This window comes from Notolepis coatsorum (assembly GCF_963971535.1).
Source record: "Notolepis coatsorum genome assembly, chromosome: 19".
Taxonomy (NCBI): domain Eukaryota; kingdom Metazoa; phylum Chordata; class Actinopteri; order Aulopiformes; family Paralepididae; genus Notolepis; species Notolepis coatsorum.
Genome location: NC_140183.1, coordinates 72,401,676 through 72,422,705, shown reverse-complemented (window position 1 = coordinate 72,422,705; position 21,030 = coordinate 72,401,676). Strand labels below are relative to the sequence as shown.

Sequence of the window (21,030 nt, the reverse complement as noted above, 5' to 3'; positions counted from 1 at the left end):
GACACAACACTGCCTCAAGGTGCTTATTCCTAAGTACTCACACTCACGTAATCATAGGCCATCTCGTTGAGTCTACATCTCGACATAGTCTGTGTACGTTTCTGCAAAGGCCTACGACACACACCTGTTTTTTTTCTTTATCTCTCTTTCTCCGATTTTTCTCTGTTTTCTCCCCGTCCCAATTTAGTCGTTGTGCCAATCCCCCCCCCCCCCTCCCCTACCTGATTGTTGTGCGCATGTTCTCCTACTGGTCGGTACAAGGGAACCCTGAAGTATCCGCACGCTTCCTCCGACACGTGCAGCGACAGCCAGTGGCTCTCTTCTCACCTGGCAGCGAGGGCTCTCATTGGTGAAGTGTAACGCGTGGGAGGTCACGCTGCCTTCCTCAAGTCCTGCCTCCGCTGAGCAAGCGCCCAGACCTGACCTGTAGGCGTCGCTGTCCACAACGCCAGTTTCCCACCCAGCCAAACGAGTTAGTATAGCGATCAGCCCAAGCCAAGGCAATGCTGACTCCGGGAGTCGAGACCGCAGTCTCTTGCATTGGTGGACACACACCTGTTTAATAAATGATCAGAAACCTTAGTGCATCATTATGTTGTTGTAAGAATCACGTTGAGAGTCGTACTCAAATGGAACAGATTATGGTGGAGCAGCAACATTGCATTGCATTATCCCCCCCCCCCCCCCAGTGACTAAGCTCTCATGGTCTTTTCAGACGAGCGATTGGAGCGCCTAAGTAATTGATTTTCAATGAGAGCCGAGTGGGTGCGCAGGCGAGGGGCGAGGGCAGTCCTTAACAGGCGGAGCGACAAGCAGGGCACAATCCCGTGAAACAGACGTGTTCATGCTCGTCTCACGCACATACACACACACACACACACTCACAGATACACACACACACAGACACACAACCGCCAGCCTGCTGCCGGAGTCGAATTGTCTTGAACTTTTTACCATGTGACACAGAGCGTCTCCACTCACACCATACAAAAAAACAAAATATGGAAGAAAAGCATTCTATGAGTTCCCCCCCGATATAAACTGCTTTGGACATAAACAGAGAGCCGATTATGATCCGTATAAACTCTTGTTTATGTTTACTCAGGTCTTGTTTATGTTAGCCTATTACATTTACATTTAGCTGTCAGCTCACCCTTATCCAAAGCGCCAAAGTGAATAACAAGTCAGCAGGAGGGGTAGGCTACATCTCTGTCAGCTAAGGGTCAGTGGCGTTGTTCGTCAAATTGTCACGAGTGTTACACTCTGAGTGCTTAGTAGTATAGACATATTAGCATGATAGGTAGTAGTATAAGAATAGTAGCATAGTAGTAAGGTACATAATAGTAAAAAGACAGTGAGAAGGTTTTTATTATTATTATTATTATTATTATTATTATTATTATTATTATTATTATTATTATTATTATTATTATTATTATTATTATTATTATTATTATTATTATTATTATTAGCTAATAACTATGCTAGCAAATATTTCCTGTTCAGAAGTGGCAGGGTGAATAGCGAACCTGATGTGCCAGATCTTGTGTGCCAGATCACGATATCTTCTAGAATCCAGCCACTTCTAGAATAGTGGCCAAAACACATAATATCATAGCAGCCACATTAACCCCTGCCTAACGTTAGCGAATAATTAGCTAATAATTAACGACCATTAGCGAATAATTATAGTAGCACGGTCTACCAGGGGTATACAGCAGTGCTCAGAGGCCGTTTCTATAGTTACCGTGCGCGGAGCGCCAGACGTTTACTGGCGGAGCGCCCGTCTGCCTATCTATTCACACGAGGAGGCACGCGGAGAGTCTCCGCGCGGGCGGACCGTCGCTTACTGTCTGAAAATACCTTCGTGCTGCTGCCACTGTTGTCTGCGCTGAAAAGAGGCATCAGTCGGTGACACGTTATGAATACATTCAGGAGTAGAAGTTGCAGCGTAAGCCTCGGGCACCAGGAGCACGGAACAAACAGCACACCACAAAGCAAGGTTGAACTCACCTTTAATTTCACTGTTCTCCCATGACTCTAATGTTATCGCTCACAGTCAACATATTTACATTAAAGAGACAAATTGCAATACAATTCCAGGCCTACATGTGTCAGATATGGAAAGTGGTTATCGCTCTTCCCTCTGTGTTCTCTCTTTCTTCTTTCTGCGTGTGTGTTTGAGTGTTTGTGTGTATGGATGTGTGTATATATATTTGTTTATTTACAGTATGTGTGCATATTAGGGGTTACCTCTAGGATGATCTCTCACGCACGTACGTACACACGCACGCACACACACACACACACACACACACACACACACACACACACACACACACACACACACACACACACACACACACACACACACACACACACACACACACACACACACACACACACACACACACACACACACACACACACACACACACACACACACACACACACACACGCACACACACACAGTGTGGACATGGCTGTGTGATGCCCCCCAGACATTGTGTATGTGAGTGAGTTGAAAGACTTCCTCTGACTTAAAGGAACACACCAACGTTTGGGGAAATTAGCTCCCAAGAAGATAGATACCAGTTTCCTCTCTGTGCGTTCAGTAGAAAGCTATCTGGCTGCATGTTAGCCCAGCTTAGCACAATGAATGGAAGCGGACATGGCCGGTTAGCCTAGGCATTGTCCAACTAACACTTCTCCCGAAAGCTAACCGGTCATGTCCGCTTCCATTCATTGTGCTAAGCTAGGCTAACGTGCAGCCAGATAGCTTTCTACTGAACGAGGAAACTGGTATCTATCTTCTTGTCTCTCTCTGGAGAAGACGATAAGCTAATCTCCCAAAATGTTTGGCGTGTTCCTTTAACATAACCTGCATGATATGGAGATAGGGGGAGAGGCATGGCTCCATAGATACAACACAGTAGAGGCCATATGGCAGCCATCTGACCTGGGTACAGTTCTAAACCTGCATGAGTTGAAGCTAATGAGAAAGATAGCATTTATTTTTTACCTTTCACTAACTGTCATAATTCACTGCATTACCTTTTTAACCACCTACAGTGTCTATAATAGTTGGAACTATTTTACTGGAATACATTTTCTACAGATGAGCTAAGGCGGAAGTACAACTTAATTGCATTTTTTTGCATTTAGGTTTTTTCCTATCTTCGTGTAATGATTTTCTAGGTATACATATCTCACTTTCTTAGGTAGAGACCTAATAATGTACTATTGTGTGTCCCTACTAATCAGATTTGCTAATAGTGGCCAAGAGAATCTAATAATAATTACTTGAATGAATAGTTTTGAGTATTCATTCTTTTTGGAGCTGGGGATTAACTGGATGAAGGGAAATATTTCCAATCATTAACTCCCATCTGTATTTTCACAAGTGGTAAAGTAGAAAATGCAATAAAGCAATAAAGAGCCATAAAGAAAATACTTTTAAGTTCCTGTTTTTAGTTCTCTTTCTGATGAAACGATATCGGCTGAGACATTGATGATTCGAACAATAGTTTACCCAGGCAAGATGGCTGCCTTTCTTCTATTTATCCCACTCCCCATCAACGGCAAATGTCATGGGTTGTCTCCTCTCTAGTGTTATCTCTATGCGTGGCTCTGTCTCGTGGAGAAGACTTCAAAAGACAGCCGCTCCGTCTAATGTTCGGAAGATGTGACGGCAACCGCCGGTCTTTAAATACCAGGTGCACTATATTCCCTTTCATTCAGGACCTGAATGAGGAGCGATGGAGAAAAAAAGAAAAAAGATCAAAGACGCATTTCTCACGTCTGGTGCAACAGGAGACTAAATGGGAAAACGCATTTTCATTTCACATCAGTCAATAGTTTGACTGTGTGCGTGTGCGTGTGTTTCTCTCATTTCTATGTGTGTGTGTCTCTCTCAGTTGTGTGTGTGTGTGTGTACGTTTGTGCGTGCATCTGCCTGTATGTACGTTGCCCAGTTAATTCCTTCCCATCTGCCGCTCAGTTCAGATGGTACACGTATAGGCTCTTTATTTCCAACCAGAAAAGCTCGGTCTCATTCAAGACTATATCGATGCGGAGGAGCCTCTCGCGCGGCTCTCTACCACTCAGACGGAATCACAACGCCTTCTGCTGGAACCTCAGCGGTGGCCCCGCTCGGCCCGCGAAGGGCTGCGGGTTCAGGGGGTGCAGGGTGACCGGAGAGAGGCGGGCGAGGGGGGGCGTGGGGTGGTGGTGGTGGAAGGCGACGGAGGGGGAGAGGAGCGAGAGGGGAGGGTGGGACAGGAGGATGGAGGGGAACAGGGAGGAGAGGGAGAAGGGAGAGAGGTGAGGGTGGCGGAGAGGGAGGTGAAGAGGGGACATGGGGTGGGGCAGGTTGGCCGGGAGCGGGTGGAGAGCAGGGGAGAGGGGCGAGGAGGCCACGGGGAGGGCTGTGTGCCGCAGGATGATGTGATGGAGGCTAGGGAGGGGCGGAGAGGGCGGAGGGGGAGAGAGGTTATGGACCCCCAGTGGGATAGACGGAGTATAGGGCTCTTGTGAGGTCATGTGGGTAAGTGGGAGAGTCAACTGTGGGGCGCACTGTGCTTGGGTCCGTGTGTATGATGTCAGATGCGCGTGTGACGGGATGGAATGGGTTCGGGGCTGCGGGGGGTTAGGCATGGAGGCGGGACTTGTAGTGTATTGCTCCCCTGCAGTCTCGCGGATCTCCGTCTGCGAGGCGCGCGTGTAGACGTCTGGATACGGTTCTGCAGTCGTCTCCGTCCTCTCCCGTGTCCGCTCTAGAACCCTCTGCATGTGCTCCCTAGCCTGCTCCTGCAGGAGGCGGTACTTGTCCATCTCCTCTGCACTGAAGCTGATGGGTGGTGATTGGTGTCCATCCCCAGGTCTGGGCTGTGATTGGCAGGTAGAGGACATGTTGCCGGGGTTGGTGGCGACCACCTCCCGAGGACACTGTTGACTGTGGGCGACTGATCCTTCGTCCACACCCCTACTGTCCTTCCTGTCCTCCTCCTCCTCCTCCTCCTCCTCCTCCTCCTTTTCTTCTACATACTTCTCCTGACTCTTCTCCTCCAGTTCCTTTCTTCTCTTGGCCTTCCTCTGGATTGCAGGCCGTTTGCCTATCATAGGTAGGAGCAGTGTCCTGGCCGGCCTTCTGGAGGGCAGTGCTGGGGGGATTCTGTCTGAGCTGGTCAGAAGGCCTCGGTCGGGCTCAGCATCGGGCTCCTTAGGCTGTGTATCCACGTTGGTACCAGCAGCCATAGTGTGCGCGGTCAGGCCTGGGAGTGAGACGCCGGGGTAGGGTGCTGCCACTGTACCGGGGCTGGCCTCCCTGGGGGGTGAGGAGCGAGAGAGGGAGGCGGAGGTCAAGCTAGAGGAGGTGGAGGAGGGGCTGCTATGCTTCTTCTGAGGGGAGGAGAGGCTCAGAGCCCCACGGTGACGTCCAGGGAGAGGCCTGCTGGAATCGGCCGCCAGCCCGTCCAAGGTGAGCCCTGAGCGGGCACTGCCTCTGCTCCACTCCCCGCTCAGCTCGGACACGCTGGTGGTGCTGCCGGGGCTGCAGGAACCAGGACTGGGCAGCCTGCTGGCCTGTCTGTCGTAGACACACTGGGGGCTGTGTGTGCGCCTGCCTGTCCACCACTCGGGGCTGGAGAAGTGTCTGCGGCTGGAGCGCCTGCTGCCGGCCCACCTGCACACACGCCCGGGGCTGTCTCTGCTCTCCCTGCAGGGGCCCGACTTGGACCTTTGTGTCCCCCTGTCCTCCCAGCTGTCACCGCTGCCCCAGGTCCACCTGTCCACACTGCACCTGTCCCAGTCGGGGTCTGGCTCTGCGCTCAGGTGTCTGCTTCTCCTGCTCCAGCCTCCAGGGCTGGGGCTGAACCTCGCCGTGTGGTCCCACTCCAGAGTCCTGTTCCTGTTCCACTCGGCCCTCGCCCGGCCCACTCCACTACCTGCAGGGCTGCCGCCTCTCAGCCATTCCCGCTGCTCTGTTTCTGAAAGCAGTCCTCCCCTGTCCTTGCTCTCCGCGTGCCCTGCTCTTCTTTTGCCTCTCTCCATCTCCCCCCAGGCCTCCCAGGGCCCTGAACTCTCACTCTTCCTGTGAATGCGTTTCCTGTCCCTGTGGAGGAGCTTTCTCTTTCTCGCCAGGCTGCTACCTCGGTTGTTGTCAGGGTAACAGTAGTCAATGAAACCCCTGGGGTTGCCATGGTGACCCCTTTCCCAGGACAACTTTGAGTTACTTCCCGGGGAGACACGAGAGTGAGGGGAGAAGTGAGGACGCCAGGGGAATGACACCGCGTCTCCCCCCCTCTCCCCCTCCCGCTCTCCGTCACTGTCTCCCGTCTGTCTGCGGAGCTCGGAGTGTGTGTTCCAGTGCTCTGCCTCGTCCTCCTCTCCGTGTGAGCGGGACTCTGCGCTGCGGCTCCTGTGAGGCCCTCTCTCCCCGACAGCGACAGATACCCCCTCAGCCTCACATCTCCCCGTGAGACAGCTGCTCCCTGCTCCCCGCGCCCTCCTCCTCCTCCCAGTCTCCCCCCACCTCCTCCTCCTCCTCCTCCTCCTGCTCTCACCCGCCTCTCCTCTCCCCTCCCCCCCGACGGAGGCGGAAACAGAGGAGACGACGCTCTTCACTCGGCACTGCGCCGCCCGCCGCTTGCCTGACGTCTTCCTCTCTTTCTCTCCCCTCTTCCTCTTCGCCGGCCTCTGTTTCTTTGCGCCGTCTTTCCTCTTCCCGCGCGGCCCTTCGGAGACGCCCACACGGCGCCCCGTGCGCGTGCGCGTGCACGCCACCTCCCGCCCACACTCGCACCCGGACGGGCTGACGCACACGCTCTGCGCGCCGGGCCGGGTGACGGCCTCTAATTTGCAGCTCGGGGCCGTGACGCCACTCTCCTCCATCCCTCTCACGCCACCTAATCGCTCTCCCAGAGGATTCTGGGAGTTTGTGTCAGAGCCGTCGCTGTGACCGGGGTGGTGAGGAAGGGAGGCTGTCCCCACACTCTGCTGTTCCAAACACGCCCTCTCCCTTCCTCTCTCTGATCCCACATCTAATGATGAATGGCTCTTGTTCCGTCGGAACAGGTGTGCTTCTGTCTCCGCCTCCACGCGAGGCTCTGTCCTCGCATCCTCCTCCATCTCGTGCCGGCTGTGTGTTCCCTGTTCATCCACCGCCCGTGCCCTATCTAGGTGGGACTGTACATCTTGTGTAAGACTGGCTGGCGTGTGCAATTTCAACCCCGTCGGGAGAGCAGGAGACAGATTTAGGTTTGACTCCTGCTGGCCCTCCGCAAGTTTGTCGGGGCAGCGTTCGGGGAGCTGGGGGCTCAGACAGAGTGGGTTGCAGCTGTAGGAGAGGTGAGGTTCAGACTTGGTGAGCCTCAACAAGTCGACAGGCCACTTCAAGCCGGTGGAGCCGTCTTTACCCAGCACACACACGTAGCTCCTCTCCTCTCCTCCCTCCTGCCTCTCCTCTTCTCTCCCCTCCTCCCTCCCCTGGCCTGTCTCGGTCTCCTTTTCTCCGCGGCCCACGTGTAAGTGGCAGAGTGTGTGCGCCCCTGGCGGGACTGTTCTCCATATTGCCGCCTTGTTAAGTGACGGGAAGCGGGGGGATGGAGGGGAAAGGTTCATTTCACACGCCTGATTATGCAACGATAGAGTGGAAACGCGAGAGCACTCTTTCATTTCCTCTCGTCTCTCCCTCTCCTCCCTCTCCCTCGCCGCCTCTCCGGGAAGCGGATCCTCAGCCCTCCATCCAGAATCTTCATAGGTGGACAGAGGCTGTCGATCCGTACTCACGGGGGCTAATGATCTCGCCTCCCTCCCTCCTCCGACTCCAATCTCCTCGTCAATGTCTTCCATTATTCCCTTTCTTCTCTCTCTGATCTGCTCTCTCTTCTCCCTCTCTTCCTCTTCCAGGTCTGAGAAGACGGACGCGGCGGGCTCCAGCCTGGGGCCCCTGCGGGAGAAGCAGAAGGAGACCCCGGCCCTGCCTCCCTCCCTCACCCGGCCGGGGAGAGGCAGCTGCAGAGGCGAGTCCAGGCGAGACCGGGGATTCGCCACCGGGGGCACCGCGTCATCGGAGGCCGGATGTGTCATCAGGGGAGTTCCTCTCGGAGAGGGCGGCGGGGGGATCTGGGAGGGACGACCAGGGAGAGCAGGCCTGGCGCTGGAGTGTTCCGGCCGGGGGCTGAGAGAGGCTGTCCTCGGCTGGGCGTGGCCGGGAGACGCGGGGGGGCTGTGGTCCCTCCGGCTGCTGTCTCTCTCTCGCCGCTGGTCCTCAGCTCCGGCCGCCTTCAGAGGTCCTCGCAACCCACAGCTCCTCCCGGGGACTCTGCCACGGAAAACGAGATCAAGAGGAAAGAGGAACCGCTGTTAGAAAGATGACCGGCTTAGAACTCGATACATATTCAGCGATAAAACATAAGCATGAATAGGTGATGTAGAGCGCCGACGGCTATCAAAGTCATTGCATGAAATTGGTGTTCATAATATTGCAATTCACATAGCATAATCCCCCGATTATAGGAAACTGTGCTTCATTGCGCATAATTGCAATGATGTTGATGACAAGGTGCTACGATGTTTTTTATGCCAATTGTTTTGATTGCTTTAGCTGTGTGAAGCCAGAGGCACATTTCAACTATGTAGCACAGCATTTTGTTCTGCCGCACCACCAACATTTTATTTACTGCTTTTCAACCCTGCTTTATCCTCGGAAACTCCACCTGAGCCTGGTGAGTCTTCTCTCCAGTCAGTGTGTCACAGTGAGTGTGTCTTCATGTGATATTTACTTCACCTGTGGCCTATTTAGGTCAGCTGAGCGCTCCCACATCTGGGGACACATTCATCAACCTGAGGAACAGTGACTGGCTGTGACGCACTTTAAACACCTATGGACCTGCTGCTGCCTCTGGGCTCCTCACTCTTCTACACGCACACACACACACACACACACACACACACACACACACACACACACACACACACACACACACACACACACACACACACACACACACACACACACACACACACACACACACACACAACACACACAACACACACACACACACACGTAGTGCACACACACACACACACACACACAGACACACACACACACACACACACACACACACACACACACGTAGTGCACATACACACACACACAGACACACACACACACACACACATACACGTAGTGCACACACACACACACACACGCACACACACACACACACACACACACACACACACACACACACACACACACACACACACACACACACACACACACACGTAGTGCACACACACACACACACGTAGTGCACACACACACACACACACACACACACACACACATAGTGCACACACACACACACACACACACAGACACACACACACACACACACACACACACACACACACACACACACACGTAGTGCACATACACACACACACAGACACACACACACACACACACATACACGTAGTGCACACACACACACACACACACACGTAGTGCACATACACACACACACACACACACACACACACAGACACACACACACACACAGACACACACACACACACACACATACACGTAGTGCACACACACACACACACACACACACACACACACACACACACACACACACACACACACACACACACACACACACACACATGCACACACACACATGCACACACACACACACACACACACACAAACACACACACACACACCTCTGGGTCTGCTGCTGCAGCTGTGCCAGCTGATGAAGGCGTCTGAGGGCTCTCTCCTGCTTGCGCTGGTCCTTCCATGATTTAGACGCCACATTGCGAGCAAACTCTCTGTGCTTGAGCTCCTTCAATCTCTGCAGGATGATCGAGGGAGAAGGAGAGAGAGGGGGGGCAGAGAGAGAGAGAGCAAGAGAGGGAGGGAGACAAAGAGAGAGAGAGCAAGAGAGGGAGGGAGATAAAGAGAGAGGGGGTGAGAGACAGAGAGGCAGAGAGAGAGAGTAAGAGACAGAGGGGGAGAGATAGAGGGGGAATGACAGAAAAGGAGAGAGAGGGGGGGCAGAGGGAGAGAGAGAGCAAGAGAGGGAGGGATACAAAGAGAGAGATGGGGAGAGATAGAGAGATAGATAGAGACAGATAGAAAGCGAGAGAGGGGGAGAGACACAGAGAGGCAGAGAGAGAGAGAGAGAGAGTAAGAGACAGAGGGGGAGAGGTAGAGGGGGAATGACAGAGAAGGAGAGAGGGGGGCAGGGGCAGGGGGAGAGCAAGAGAGGGAGGGAGACAAAGAGAGAGAGGGGGAGAGATAGAGAGATAGATAGAGACAGATAGAGCGCAAGAGAGGGGGAGAGACAGAGAGAGAGAGTAAGAGAGAGAGTGGGAGAGATAGGGAGAAGGAGAGAGTGAAAGAGAGAGGGAGAAGGAGAGAGAGTGGGATATAGATAGAGAGAGAGGGAGAGAGTAAGAGAGAGAGAGAGGGAGAATAAAAGGGAGATTGACAGAGGGAGAAGGAGAGAGTGAGAGAGAGAGAGAGGGAGAATAAAAGGGAGATTGACAGAGGGAGAAGGAGAGAGTGAGAGAGAGAGCGAGAGAGAGAGAGAGAGGGGTTTAGATTAGCTTGGCCTGTGAGGTAGCTCTTCGCAGACAGCTGTCTTTCAGGCTGTGCACATCAATCAGCTGTGTTTGCAGATGCTCTCCTCGCAAGCTCCCCATCCAATCAGCTTCATTCAGCCCGAGAGAAGAAGGGAGACTTTCCCCTGCATTCTCCTGGAGAGAAAACAGCCAAGTGGTGAACAGTGCCTCACAGAGGGAGCTGGCACGGGGTGACGCGAGAGAGTTAATGATGAATGCTCTGTCTGAGCGAGGCAGACTGAGACCCACCTCTCTCTGAGCCGAGCTCTCTTCATCTGACGATGCGACACAGACATCTGTGAAATTGATAGCCCCTTCATCAGACGTCAGGGCATCGTTTCAGGAAACTGCTGATCTAATGACATTGGCTATTGAGCCAGAGCAGACCAGACGCATTGATTTGTTGATGTGGAAATTACACATCGCCGAACACGAGGGCCCAGCCACTGATCATCAGCGCAATAATTAATCAAAAGAGACGTATTGAAGGCCTGACATTTCAGTCTGAGAAATACAGCACCGCTAGATGTGTGTGTGTGTGTGTGTGTGCGTGCGTGTGCTCGTGTGTGTCTGAGTGCATGTGCATGCACGCATGAGGCACACAGGCGTGCACACAAACAGATGCATCTGTGCATCTTAATAACTAGACAGAGAAAATTGCAAAGCTGTGAGCAAACAGGTGGGTCTTCACCTGCATCACAGCCCAGAGACATGGGTGTGTTTGTGTGCTCCTGTGTGTATGTGTGTTTGAGTGTGTGTGTTTGTGTGTGTGTATATGCATGTGCATGTGTGTGTGTGAAACCATCTGTGCTCCAGTCCCCTCAGGGAAACAGTGATTCATGTCTCTCTCTCTCTCTCTCCTTTTCTAACACACTTTAATCCTCCCTTTATCCATGCTTGGCAGGTGTGTGTTTGAGTGTGTGTGTGTGTGTGTGTGTGTGTGTGTGTGTGTGTGTGTGTGTGTGTGTGCGTGTGTGTGTGTGTGTGTATTTCAAGGCTAAATTGGGGCTCAAGAGTTTAGAAACAGCTGCATTAGCATCCACCCCCCCCCCCCCCCCCCATCTCCATCCTTATCCCCTCTCTCCCTCTCCAAATATATCAATGTCAATGTGCAATCTCCACCCAGCTCACGCATTCATGACTCCTTGTTTATCTTACATGTTCAGCTAAGTTCCGGGTGTGATAAGTTGTGACAGATTACAACCAACTCAGTTAGATCATGTAACATTAGTCATCCATCTCTCTCAACTCACCCCCCCCCCCACACCCCCCAGACACACAGACATCAGATTAGCTTCACACACACATCAGATTTATTTATACTCTCCCTCTCTCCCTCGCATTCTCCCTCTAACCCCCCACCCCCCTCTCTCTATCTCTCTCCCTCCCCATCCCCCTCTCTCTATCTCTCTCCCTCCCCCCTCTCTCTCCCCATCTCTCTTTCATGCAGAGCCTATCCTGGATATGACAGTCATCAGGTTAATCTGTGCTGAGTCTTACACAAGCGGCCGTCTTTTTACGTTACCATTCAACACCTTAACATCTCTCTGTCAGCTAACTGCAGACAGATTTAAGTATGTTCCAATGGAGTGCTTGTGGGGGTTTATGTCTTGTGAGCATGTGTGCGTGTGTCTGTGCCTGTGCACGTGCGTGTGCATATTTTTTTGTGTGTTTGCACATGTGCGAGTGTGTATCTGTAAGGAGCTTTGAGTAGCTTTGATGCCAAACTGCGGGGAAATATTAATCATGTTCATGCAGAGAGGCATACATAATGAACTACCCCGGACGAGAGGAGGAGAGGAGAGGGAGAAGGGAGAAAGGAGGGGAGATCAGAGTAGATGTAGCTGTCCGTGTTACAGGCAGAGAGGGGTAGTTGAGAATAATTTTTATCCTGAGTTTACCCAAGAAAACTATAAAAGAAGGAAGGCTCATCACGTCAGCATTCTATGCTCTGCTTCGTGCCAGACTTTGGTGCCCGTTCTATTGAAGCCTGTATTAAAATTCAAAATATACTATCTGAGGAAATATACATCAACCAATTATGTCAAACGTTAGCTAGTTAACAATGCAACAAATTGCAGATGATTCTGACATCCGAGGTAATAACCTGTTTAAATTACATCATGAAATCATAAACGAGGAGATGGCTGATCCCATTCATCTTAATGTTGGGCGACCTGAAGGTTTCAATTCCACATTTGGCACCAATGTGGGTTCATTCGCTACACAGTGATGTAATTAATCACCCTTCCTTCTTTTATAGTTTATCCCTCTCCCTGATCCTCAGAAACTGTCCCATCTATGTGGGGAGAAAAGTCAGTGTGCAGTATGAGCGGCAAAACATGTTGACTGTCATACACTAAGAAACACGCTCTGTAGGGTGGCTAAGTGGCGCAGTGGGCAAGGCGCTCGCCACTAACGCGATCAGCGGTTCTTCAGAGAGCCAAAGACCTCAAAGGAACAAATATTTACATAAACGAGGACTACACAGAAGCTGTCCGTCTGAAAAGAAAAGAACTGTTGCCCAAGATGAGAGCTGCTCGTGAGAGAGGAGAGATCGCCTTTCTGAGGTATGACAGACTGATAATCCGACCCCGAAGTAGCACCCCAAAGCAGCCGAGGGACAGTTGAATGGTTGTTGCCCTTGCCACACATACCGACATTATGAATATAGTATACAATGCTAATTAATACTAACCTACCCAAAAAGGGGTTAAAGATGGCACATATAAATATCTGTAGCATAAGAAACAAGCTAGCTGAGATATCAGAGATTTTACTATCAACAATTTCCATATCTTAGCTATATCAGAAACACACCTTGATTCTACATTTGAGGATGGGGCATTGCAAATTGATGGATACAACATTTTTAGGAAGGACAGGAATGCATTTGGGGGAGGGGTTGCTTTTTATATTCAGAATCTTATTCCAGTGAAGATTAGGGAAGATTTAATGAATAATGAAATTGAAACATTATGGCTGCAAGTACACTTGTCTCATTTGAAGCCTATGTTGATCGGTTGCTGTTATAGACCACCTAGTGCAAATAATGTGTATCTAGAACAAATATGTTGACATGTTGGACCAAGTGTGTGATTTGAGTAATGAGATTTATTTTATCGGTGACCTTAACATCGATTGGTTTTCATTGAAATGCCCATTGAAAAAACTAACAGTAGCAAATGCATGTGCTCTATCACAGGTAATGAACAAACCAACGAGGATATGTTTGAAAAATGATGGTAACCAGGTCTCCACCTGCATTGATCACATTTTTACTAACAATGCGGAGCTATGTTCCAAGGTGGTATCTGTAACTGTTGGTTGTAGCGACCATAACTTAATTGCTATTGTGAGGAAGACTAAAATGCCAAAACTGGGACCTAAAATAATTTACAAAAGATTGTATAAAATGTTTAATCAAGACAGCTTTGTGAAGGATGTTAAAAATCTATGTTGGTCAAAGGTGTTGAGGGAAAAAGATCCAGAAAAATCTCTATGGGAATTTGATAAAAAAAAAAATTATTATTTTTTTTTATTATCTTTTTCCCCCTCCTTCTTTTTTCCGATTTTTCTCCCATCCCACTGTTAGTCGTTATGCCAATTCCCAACCCGCTTCCTGGTTGTTGCGCACTTTCCCCTAATGTTGGTCCGAGAGGCCGGAGACTGTCACATGCTTTCCTCCGACGCATGTGCAGCCAGCCGGCAGCCAGCCTGGCCGCGCAGATTCTCACCCGGAGAGTGTAACGTGTGGAAGGTCGCACTACCTCTCTCCAGATCCTACCCTTGCTGAGCAGGCGCCCCGACCGAACTGTAATCAGACTGGGAGGTATATTGTAAATTAAGAAATGTTGTTACAAAATGTAATAAAAAGAAGAAGAAATTGTATTATGAAAATAGGTTTAATTATATAAAAAATTTAAGTAAATTATTATGGAATACTCTAAATGAAATAATGGGCAGGAATATGAAACCTACCCCATCCTTTCTAGAAACAGAAGGAAAATTCCTCACCAAACCAGTTGAGATTGCTAATCATATTAACAATAATTTTATTGGAAAAGTAGATAATTTAAGGAATAATATGCAAACAATAGATAATGAAAAATCGTATTTATTAATAAAGAATAAAATAATTAAATATAAAAATTGTAAATTTAATTTTGATAGTGTGACTATAAATAATGTAGAACATATGTTAAGTACCACTAAAAACAAACCATCTGTGTTGACGGTCTTGACGGGAAACTTCTGAAATTGGTCCCTGATTTAATTGGCCCTGCTATCTGTCATATTATAAATCAATCCTTAGTGAATGTTTGTATCCGCAACAGTGGAAAACTGCCAAAGTAATACCACTGCCAACATTTTTGAAATTGCCATTCTCAGGATCTAATAGTCGTCCCATAAGTTTACTGCCAGTTTTAAGTAAACTGATGGAAAGAATAGTAAGTGAACAGATTAAATGCTACTTTTCTTTTAACACATTAACCACTGATTTTCAACATGCATATCGTGAAGGATATTCAACAGCGACTGCTTTAACCCAAATGACGGATGATTGGCTGAAAGAGATAGATAAAAAGAAAATGGTTGGCGCTGTCTTGCTTGATTTTACTGCAGCATTCAACATCATAGATCACTAATTCTTACTTAAAAAACTTGAATGTTACGATTTCTCCTCATCTGCACTATCTTGGATTCAAACTTATTTAGAAAACCGGAAACAGGGGCGCCCCAGTGGCGAACCACATAGCGTGCTCAGCCGCGACACAGCCGACCCGGGTTCGATTCCCGTTATTTGCCGAATGTCTTCCCCCCACTCTGTCTCCCATTCCTCCTCTGTCTCTCTCTACTGGACTGCCCAGTAGCAATAAAGCGATAAAACGCCCCCCAAAAAAATTACAAAAATAAAAATAAAACGGAAACAAATAGTTTTTTTTAATGGGAGTTACTCAGAAGTTAAAACGGTAAGGTGTGGAGTACCCCAAGGAAGTTGCCTTGGGCCTTTGCTCTACACCATATTTACAAATGACATGCCTCTTGTCCTAAATAAGTCCTATATTTCTATGTTTATTTGTTTATTTGTTTATTGTTATTCGCACTTACAAATATACATTCTGGAATAAAATAAGTAAAAAGAAGAACAGTTAAAATGTGCAGGAAAGGTCAAAAAACCCAAGGGCTTATAAGCGACCTCCCCTCTTAAACCTATAGGATAACTACACAAAAACAATCCCTCCCGTCCCCCCCGTCCCCACATTATGCACAAACACATGTGCATATCCCTCTCTCATACACACAGATACATACAATACAGCATTATATATTATATTATAATGTTGGGTAAAAGATTTTAAAATACTTTACACAAATACACATGGATACTATAGACTACAGGATCTGTAGTTCTTTTTTAAGCTTACTTTTAAATATATTTAAAGTGGAACATGTTTCTATTAGATTTTGTATATCATTCCACATCACTGCACCTTGATAAACAAATGAGAATTTGGCAACAGAGGTCCTACAGAAAGGAATGCGTAAGTCTTTATTTCTTCTTGTGAGATGTGCATGATAATGAGAATTAAACTCAAAATAAGTTTGAAAAAAATGTGGCAAAGATAAAGGAAGACCAATTACTTTGTACATAAGAACCCCTGTTTGATACTTGTTGACCTCATAAATTGTGAGTAATTGCAGTTGTTTAAATAATGGTTTGGTTGGGGCTAAATAAGAAGAGTTGGTTGCAATTCTTACAAAGGATTTCTGAGCTCTATGGATTGTTTGTAAGTAAGATGGGTAAGTGCTGGCCCAAATTATATTGCAGTAAAAGATGTGAGGATAAATTAAACTGTAATACAAAGTTAGTAATGTGCTCTTTTTTAATTGTTTTTTAACCCTTTTTATAATGCCCAACGATTTTGAAACCTTCTTGCAAACAATTTCACAATGATTCTTAAAGCAGAGTTTCTCATCGATATTGACACCTAAGAATTTCACTGATGAAACTTGTGCAAGTTCATTGTTATTGATACAAATCTTGATTCCGTCTGAAATGTTTTTGTTCTTATTTCTAAAAATAATGAAGTTAGATTTTTTGACATTGAGTGATAGCTTGTTTAACTGAAAAATGGATGAGTCCAGAATTTGCTTTATCAATAAGGGAATCAAAATTCTTGTCAGTGACGAAGAGATTTGTGTCATCAGCAAATAATATAGGTGACAATAAACTGGATGCATTTGGAAGATCATTCACATAAATCAAAAACAACAAGGGTCCTAGAATGGACCCTTGTGGAACACCACATTTTAGTACAGCCAGCTGTGATCGATTACCATTGAAAACTACAAATTGCTCTCTGTTGTTTAAGTAATTCTCAACCCATTTTATAACCTGTTTTTTAAGACCATAACATGACATTTTTGATAGTAAAATTGCATGATTCACTGTGTCAAAAGCCTTTGATAAATCTAAGAAAATGCCTAGGGTATATACATTTTTCTCCAGTGCAGCTGTAATTTTTTCTCTAAGCGGATGATTCAACGATTTACACATCAGCCTCAACAGCCAATGAATTAAATACGGTCCTAAAGGCAGAGTTGCAATCAGTGATGGAATGGATAAAGAATAACAAACTAGTTCTAAACATATCAAAGACAAGTAGCATAATTTTCGGTTCAAACCATACTCTAAGAACGAACCCAGTCTTGAAACTTTTGATAAGTGATGTGGTAATTAATCAAGTCCAGGAGACTAAACTCCTAGGGGTAACATTAGACAGTAAATTGTCATGGTCACACCATATAAACAATATAGTAGTGAAAATGGGAAGAGGGATTTCTGTTGTTAAAAGATGTGCTCATTTGTTACCACTAAATTCTATCAAACAGGTAATTCAAGCTCTGGTTTTGTCAAATCTTGACTATTGTCCTGCAGTATGGTCGAATGTAACAACAAATAAACTGAAAAAACACTCTACACTGTACATTGGAATACTGACAAAGCATACTTGGTCATTTACTGTACAACTGGGTTAGGGCATTTGTGGGGGCCAGTTTCGAATTGCAGTCTCCCGTAGGTGTTCTTTGAGAGTGGTTTTGAAAGTGGGTAGTGATTCACATTCCTTTACAGCTTTGGGTAGGGCGTTCCACATTGATGTGGCATAATTGCGAAACGTGTTTAGTCCCTTGTTTGAGCCAAATCTGGGTTTAACATGATTTGTGGAGCTCCCTCTGGTGTTGTGATCGTGGTATTCACTGACCTTTGGGAAGTATTTTGACATGTACAGTACATGGGTACCTTGGTCGTGTAGTGTATCTTGTAAACCAGGCGCATTGCAAGTTGCTGTACTCTGTCGTCTACTCTAAGCCATCCTAGCCATCCTTTTAGAAAAGATGGCGCCGCTGTGTCCGGCCGCCTGTCTGTGCGCTCCGTCGAGATTGTGCTTACTTTTGTTAATATTTATAGTTTTAAGAGTTTTGTCTGTACCAACAGTAGGTGCATTTAATGTGTATGACCGTCAGTCACTTATAGACATCGGATTACGGGAAACTTACCGACTAGATTACTCCCTGGATCAGCTTTCTGAACCGCAGCAATGGCCTGTGGAGATCTTGAGGACAATGGGACCAGATTCCGACCCCAGGAACAAAGGAATCATCAGGCGGAGAGGGAAGAGAGCTGGGATCCGTAATAGACTGAGAACCAGACGACACCGAACGCCACTACCCAGTATATTGCTAGCCAATGTACAATCAATTGACAATAAACTGGACGACATCCGAGCAAGGATTCAATTCCAGAGAGACGTTAGAGACTGCAATGTTCTTTGCTTCACCGAAACATGGCTGACGCCGGAGGTTCCAGATCACGCGATTCAACCAGCGGATCACTTCTTTATCCATAGAAAGGATCGGTCATCATCAGAGTCCGGTAAACAACGTGGAGGGGGTATTGCCTTCATGTTTAACAAAAATTGGAGTGACCCAACGAACGTGAAGGAACTATCCAACCACTGCTCCCCAGAACTGGAATATATAACCATCAAGTGTCGTCCTTTCTTCCTCCCGAGGGAGTTAACGGCGATCGTCCTGGTCGGAGTGTATATTCCACCGCAAGCTGAAGCCAGCAACAAGGTTGCGCTCTCCAGACTACACGACGAGGTAAACAGAATCCAAGAGGCGAATGTTAACGCCGCCATTTTAGTTCTGGGAGATTTCAATAGCGCCAATCTGAGAAAGGTATTACCCGACTTCTATCAGCATGTGACTTGCAACACCAGAGGCGGTAACATCCTAGATCACTGTTACACGCAATTTAAAGGTGGCTACAAGGCTCATTCTGATAGTGGCTTCGGTAAGTCAGATCACGCATCAATTTTTCTTACACCGAAGTACAGACAGAAAATTAAAAGTACTCCCGTAGTCTCGCGAGAGGTGCAGAAATGGGATGTGACGTCAGAGGATACGATCCGGTCAGTGTTTCACAACACAGACTGGAACGTGTTCCGCGACACAGATAACATTAATGCCTACACGGAGACAGTGCTGGACTATGTTTGTACTAGGGTGAAAGAAACAATCCCCACTACCAAAATGAAAGTTTACCCAAATCAAAAACCCTGGGTAGACAAATCCGTCCGTGAAGCTCTGAGAGAGCGCACCAAAGCATACAACGACGGCCTAGAGGCAGGCAACATGAATGACCACAAGGTGGCGCGATACAACGTAAGGAGGACTGTGTCAGAGGCCAAACGACGCTACAGGGATAAAATTGAACTCCAGTTTGAACAAGCTGACTCTAGAGCTATGTGGCAGGGGCTCAAAACGATGACAGACTACAAAGGCGCCTCCCTCAAACTGAACAGTGACATCTCCTTAGCAAATGACCTCAATACCTTCTATGCGAGGTTTGATGCTGGTAATAACAACACCAGCTCACAAGCCTCGGCAATGGGGGGGGGGGGGTCGGCTGCTGATGGAGGCGCAGTGTTCAGGGTAACAGAGCATGAGGTGAGGCGGACCTTCAAAAAAGTGAATATCAGGAAGGCAGCAGGTCCAGACGGCATCCCCGGCCGCGTCCTAAAAGTCTGTGCCGACCAACTGGCCCCAGTATTCACTGACATATTTAACCTGTCCTTAGAACAGGCTGTCATCCCCACCTGCCTGAAGAAGTCCACTATTATCCCTGTACCCAAAAAATCCAAGCCTGCTTGCCTCAACGACTACCGCCCTGTAGCTCTCACCTCCATAGCCATGAAGTGCTTCGAGAAGCTAGTAAAGGGCTACATCTGCTCCTCCCTCCCCATCAACATGGACCCCCTGCAATTTGCATACCGCCCCAACAGGTCCACGGAGGACGCCATATCCCATGTGCTGCACACAGCAGCATCACACCTGGACAAGAGGCAGGGGAACTATGTGAGAATGCTATTCATCGACTACAGCTCGGCATTCAATACCATAGTCCCCTCCATACTCATAGCCAAGCTCAGGGACCTGGGCTTGGGCTATGACCTCTGCCAGTGGGTCTTGGACTTCCTGACTGGCAGACCCCAGGTGGTGAGAGCAGGCAACTGCACCTCCTCATCCATCACCCTCAACATAGGGGCCCCCCAGGGCTGTGTTCTGAGTCCCCTCCTCTACTCCCTGTACACACACGACTGTGTGGCTCAGCGGAGTAGCAATACAATCGTCAAATTTGCTGACGACACAGTGGTGGTGGGCCTGATCTCTGCCAACGACGAGAGGGCCTACCTGGAAGAGGTCAAGGTCCTGGCGGGATGGTGCCAGGAAAACAGCCTCTCCCTGAACGTCAGCAAAACAAAGGAGATGATTGTGGACTTCAGGAGGTCGGGGGTCAAGGACTACAGCCCCCTCAGCATCGACGGGGCACCGGTTGAGAGAGTCAACAGCTTCAAGTACCTCGGAGCCCACATATCCGAGGACTTGACATGGACCACACACATTAACAGTGTGGTGAAGAAGGCACGACAACGCCTCTACTTCCTCAGGCGCCTAAGGAAGTTCCAAGTCAGCCAGAAGATCCTTAAGAACTTCTACTCATGTACAATAGAGAGCATCTTGACCGGCAACATCACCTCCTGGTTTGGGAATAGCACTGCAAAAGACCAAAGCAGACTACAAAGAGTGACACGTTCAGCCGAACGCACAATTGGAGGGGGGCTCCCCACCCTCCAGAACATTTACTACAAGCGTTGCAAGGGGAAGGCTAAGAGAATTATTAAGGACTCGAGCCACCCGAACAACTGCCTCTTTGAACTGCTGCCGTCAGGCAAGCGATACAGGAGTCTCAAGGCGAGCACAGAAAGACTCAGAAGTAGCTTCTATCCCCAGGCCATCAGGCTGCTAAACGAACAATGAATG

At 48.3% G+C, this 21,030-nt stretch overlaps 1 protein-coding gene across 1 annotated transcript in view; it reads right to left on the bottom strand.

Annotated features, from left to right (window-relative positions):
• Positions 1-4,175: 4,175 nt before the first annotated feature.
• The window catches only part of znf804b (zinc finger protein 804B), a gene marked incomplete at both ends in the record, with an annotated part of 141,164 nt that continues 124,309 nt past the window's right edge, over positions 4,176-21,030 (bottom strand). The window contains 5 exon segments of the mRNA XM_084336694.1: positions 4,176-4,361; positions 4,363-6,510; positions 6,625-7,422; positions 7,789-8,323; positions 9,736-9,866. Of these exon segments, the coding sequence (XP_084192820.1) occupies positions 4,176-4,361; positions 4,363-6,510; positions 6,625-7,422; positions 7,789-8,323; positions 9,736-9,866 (3,798 nt within the window).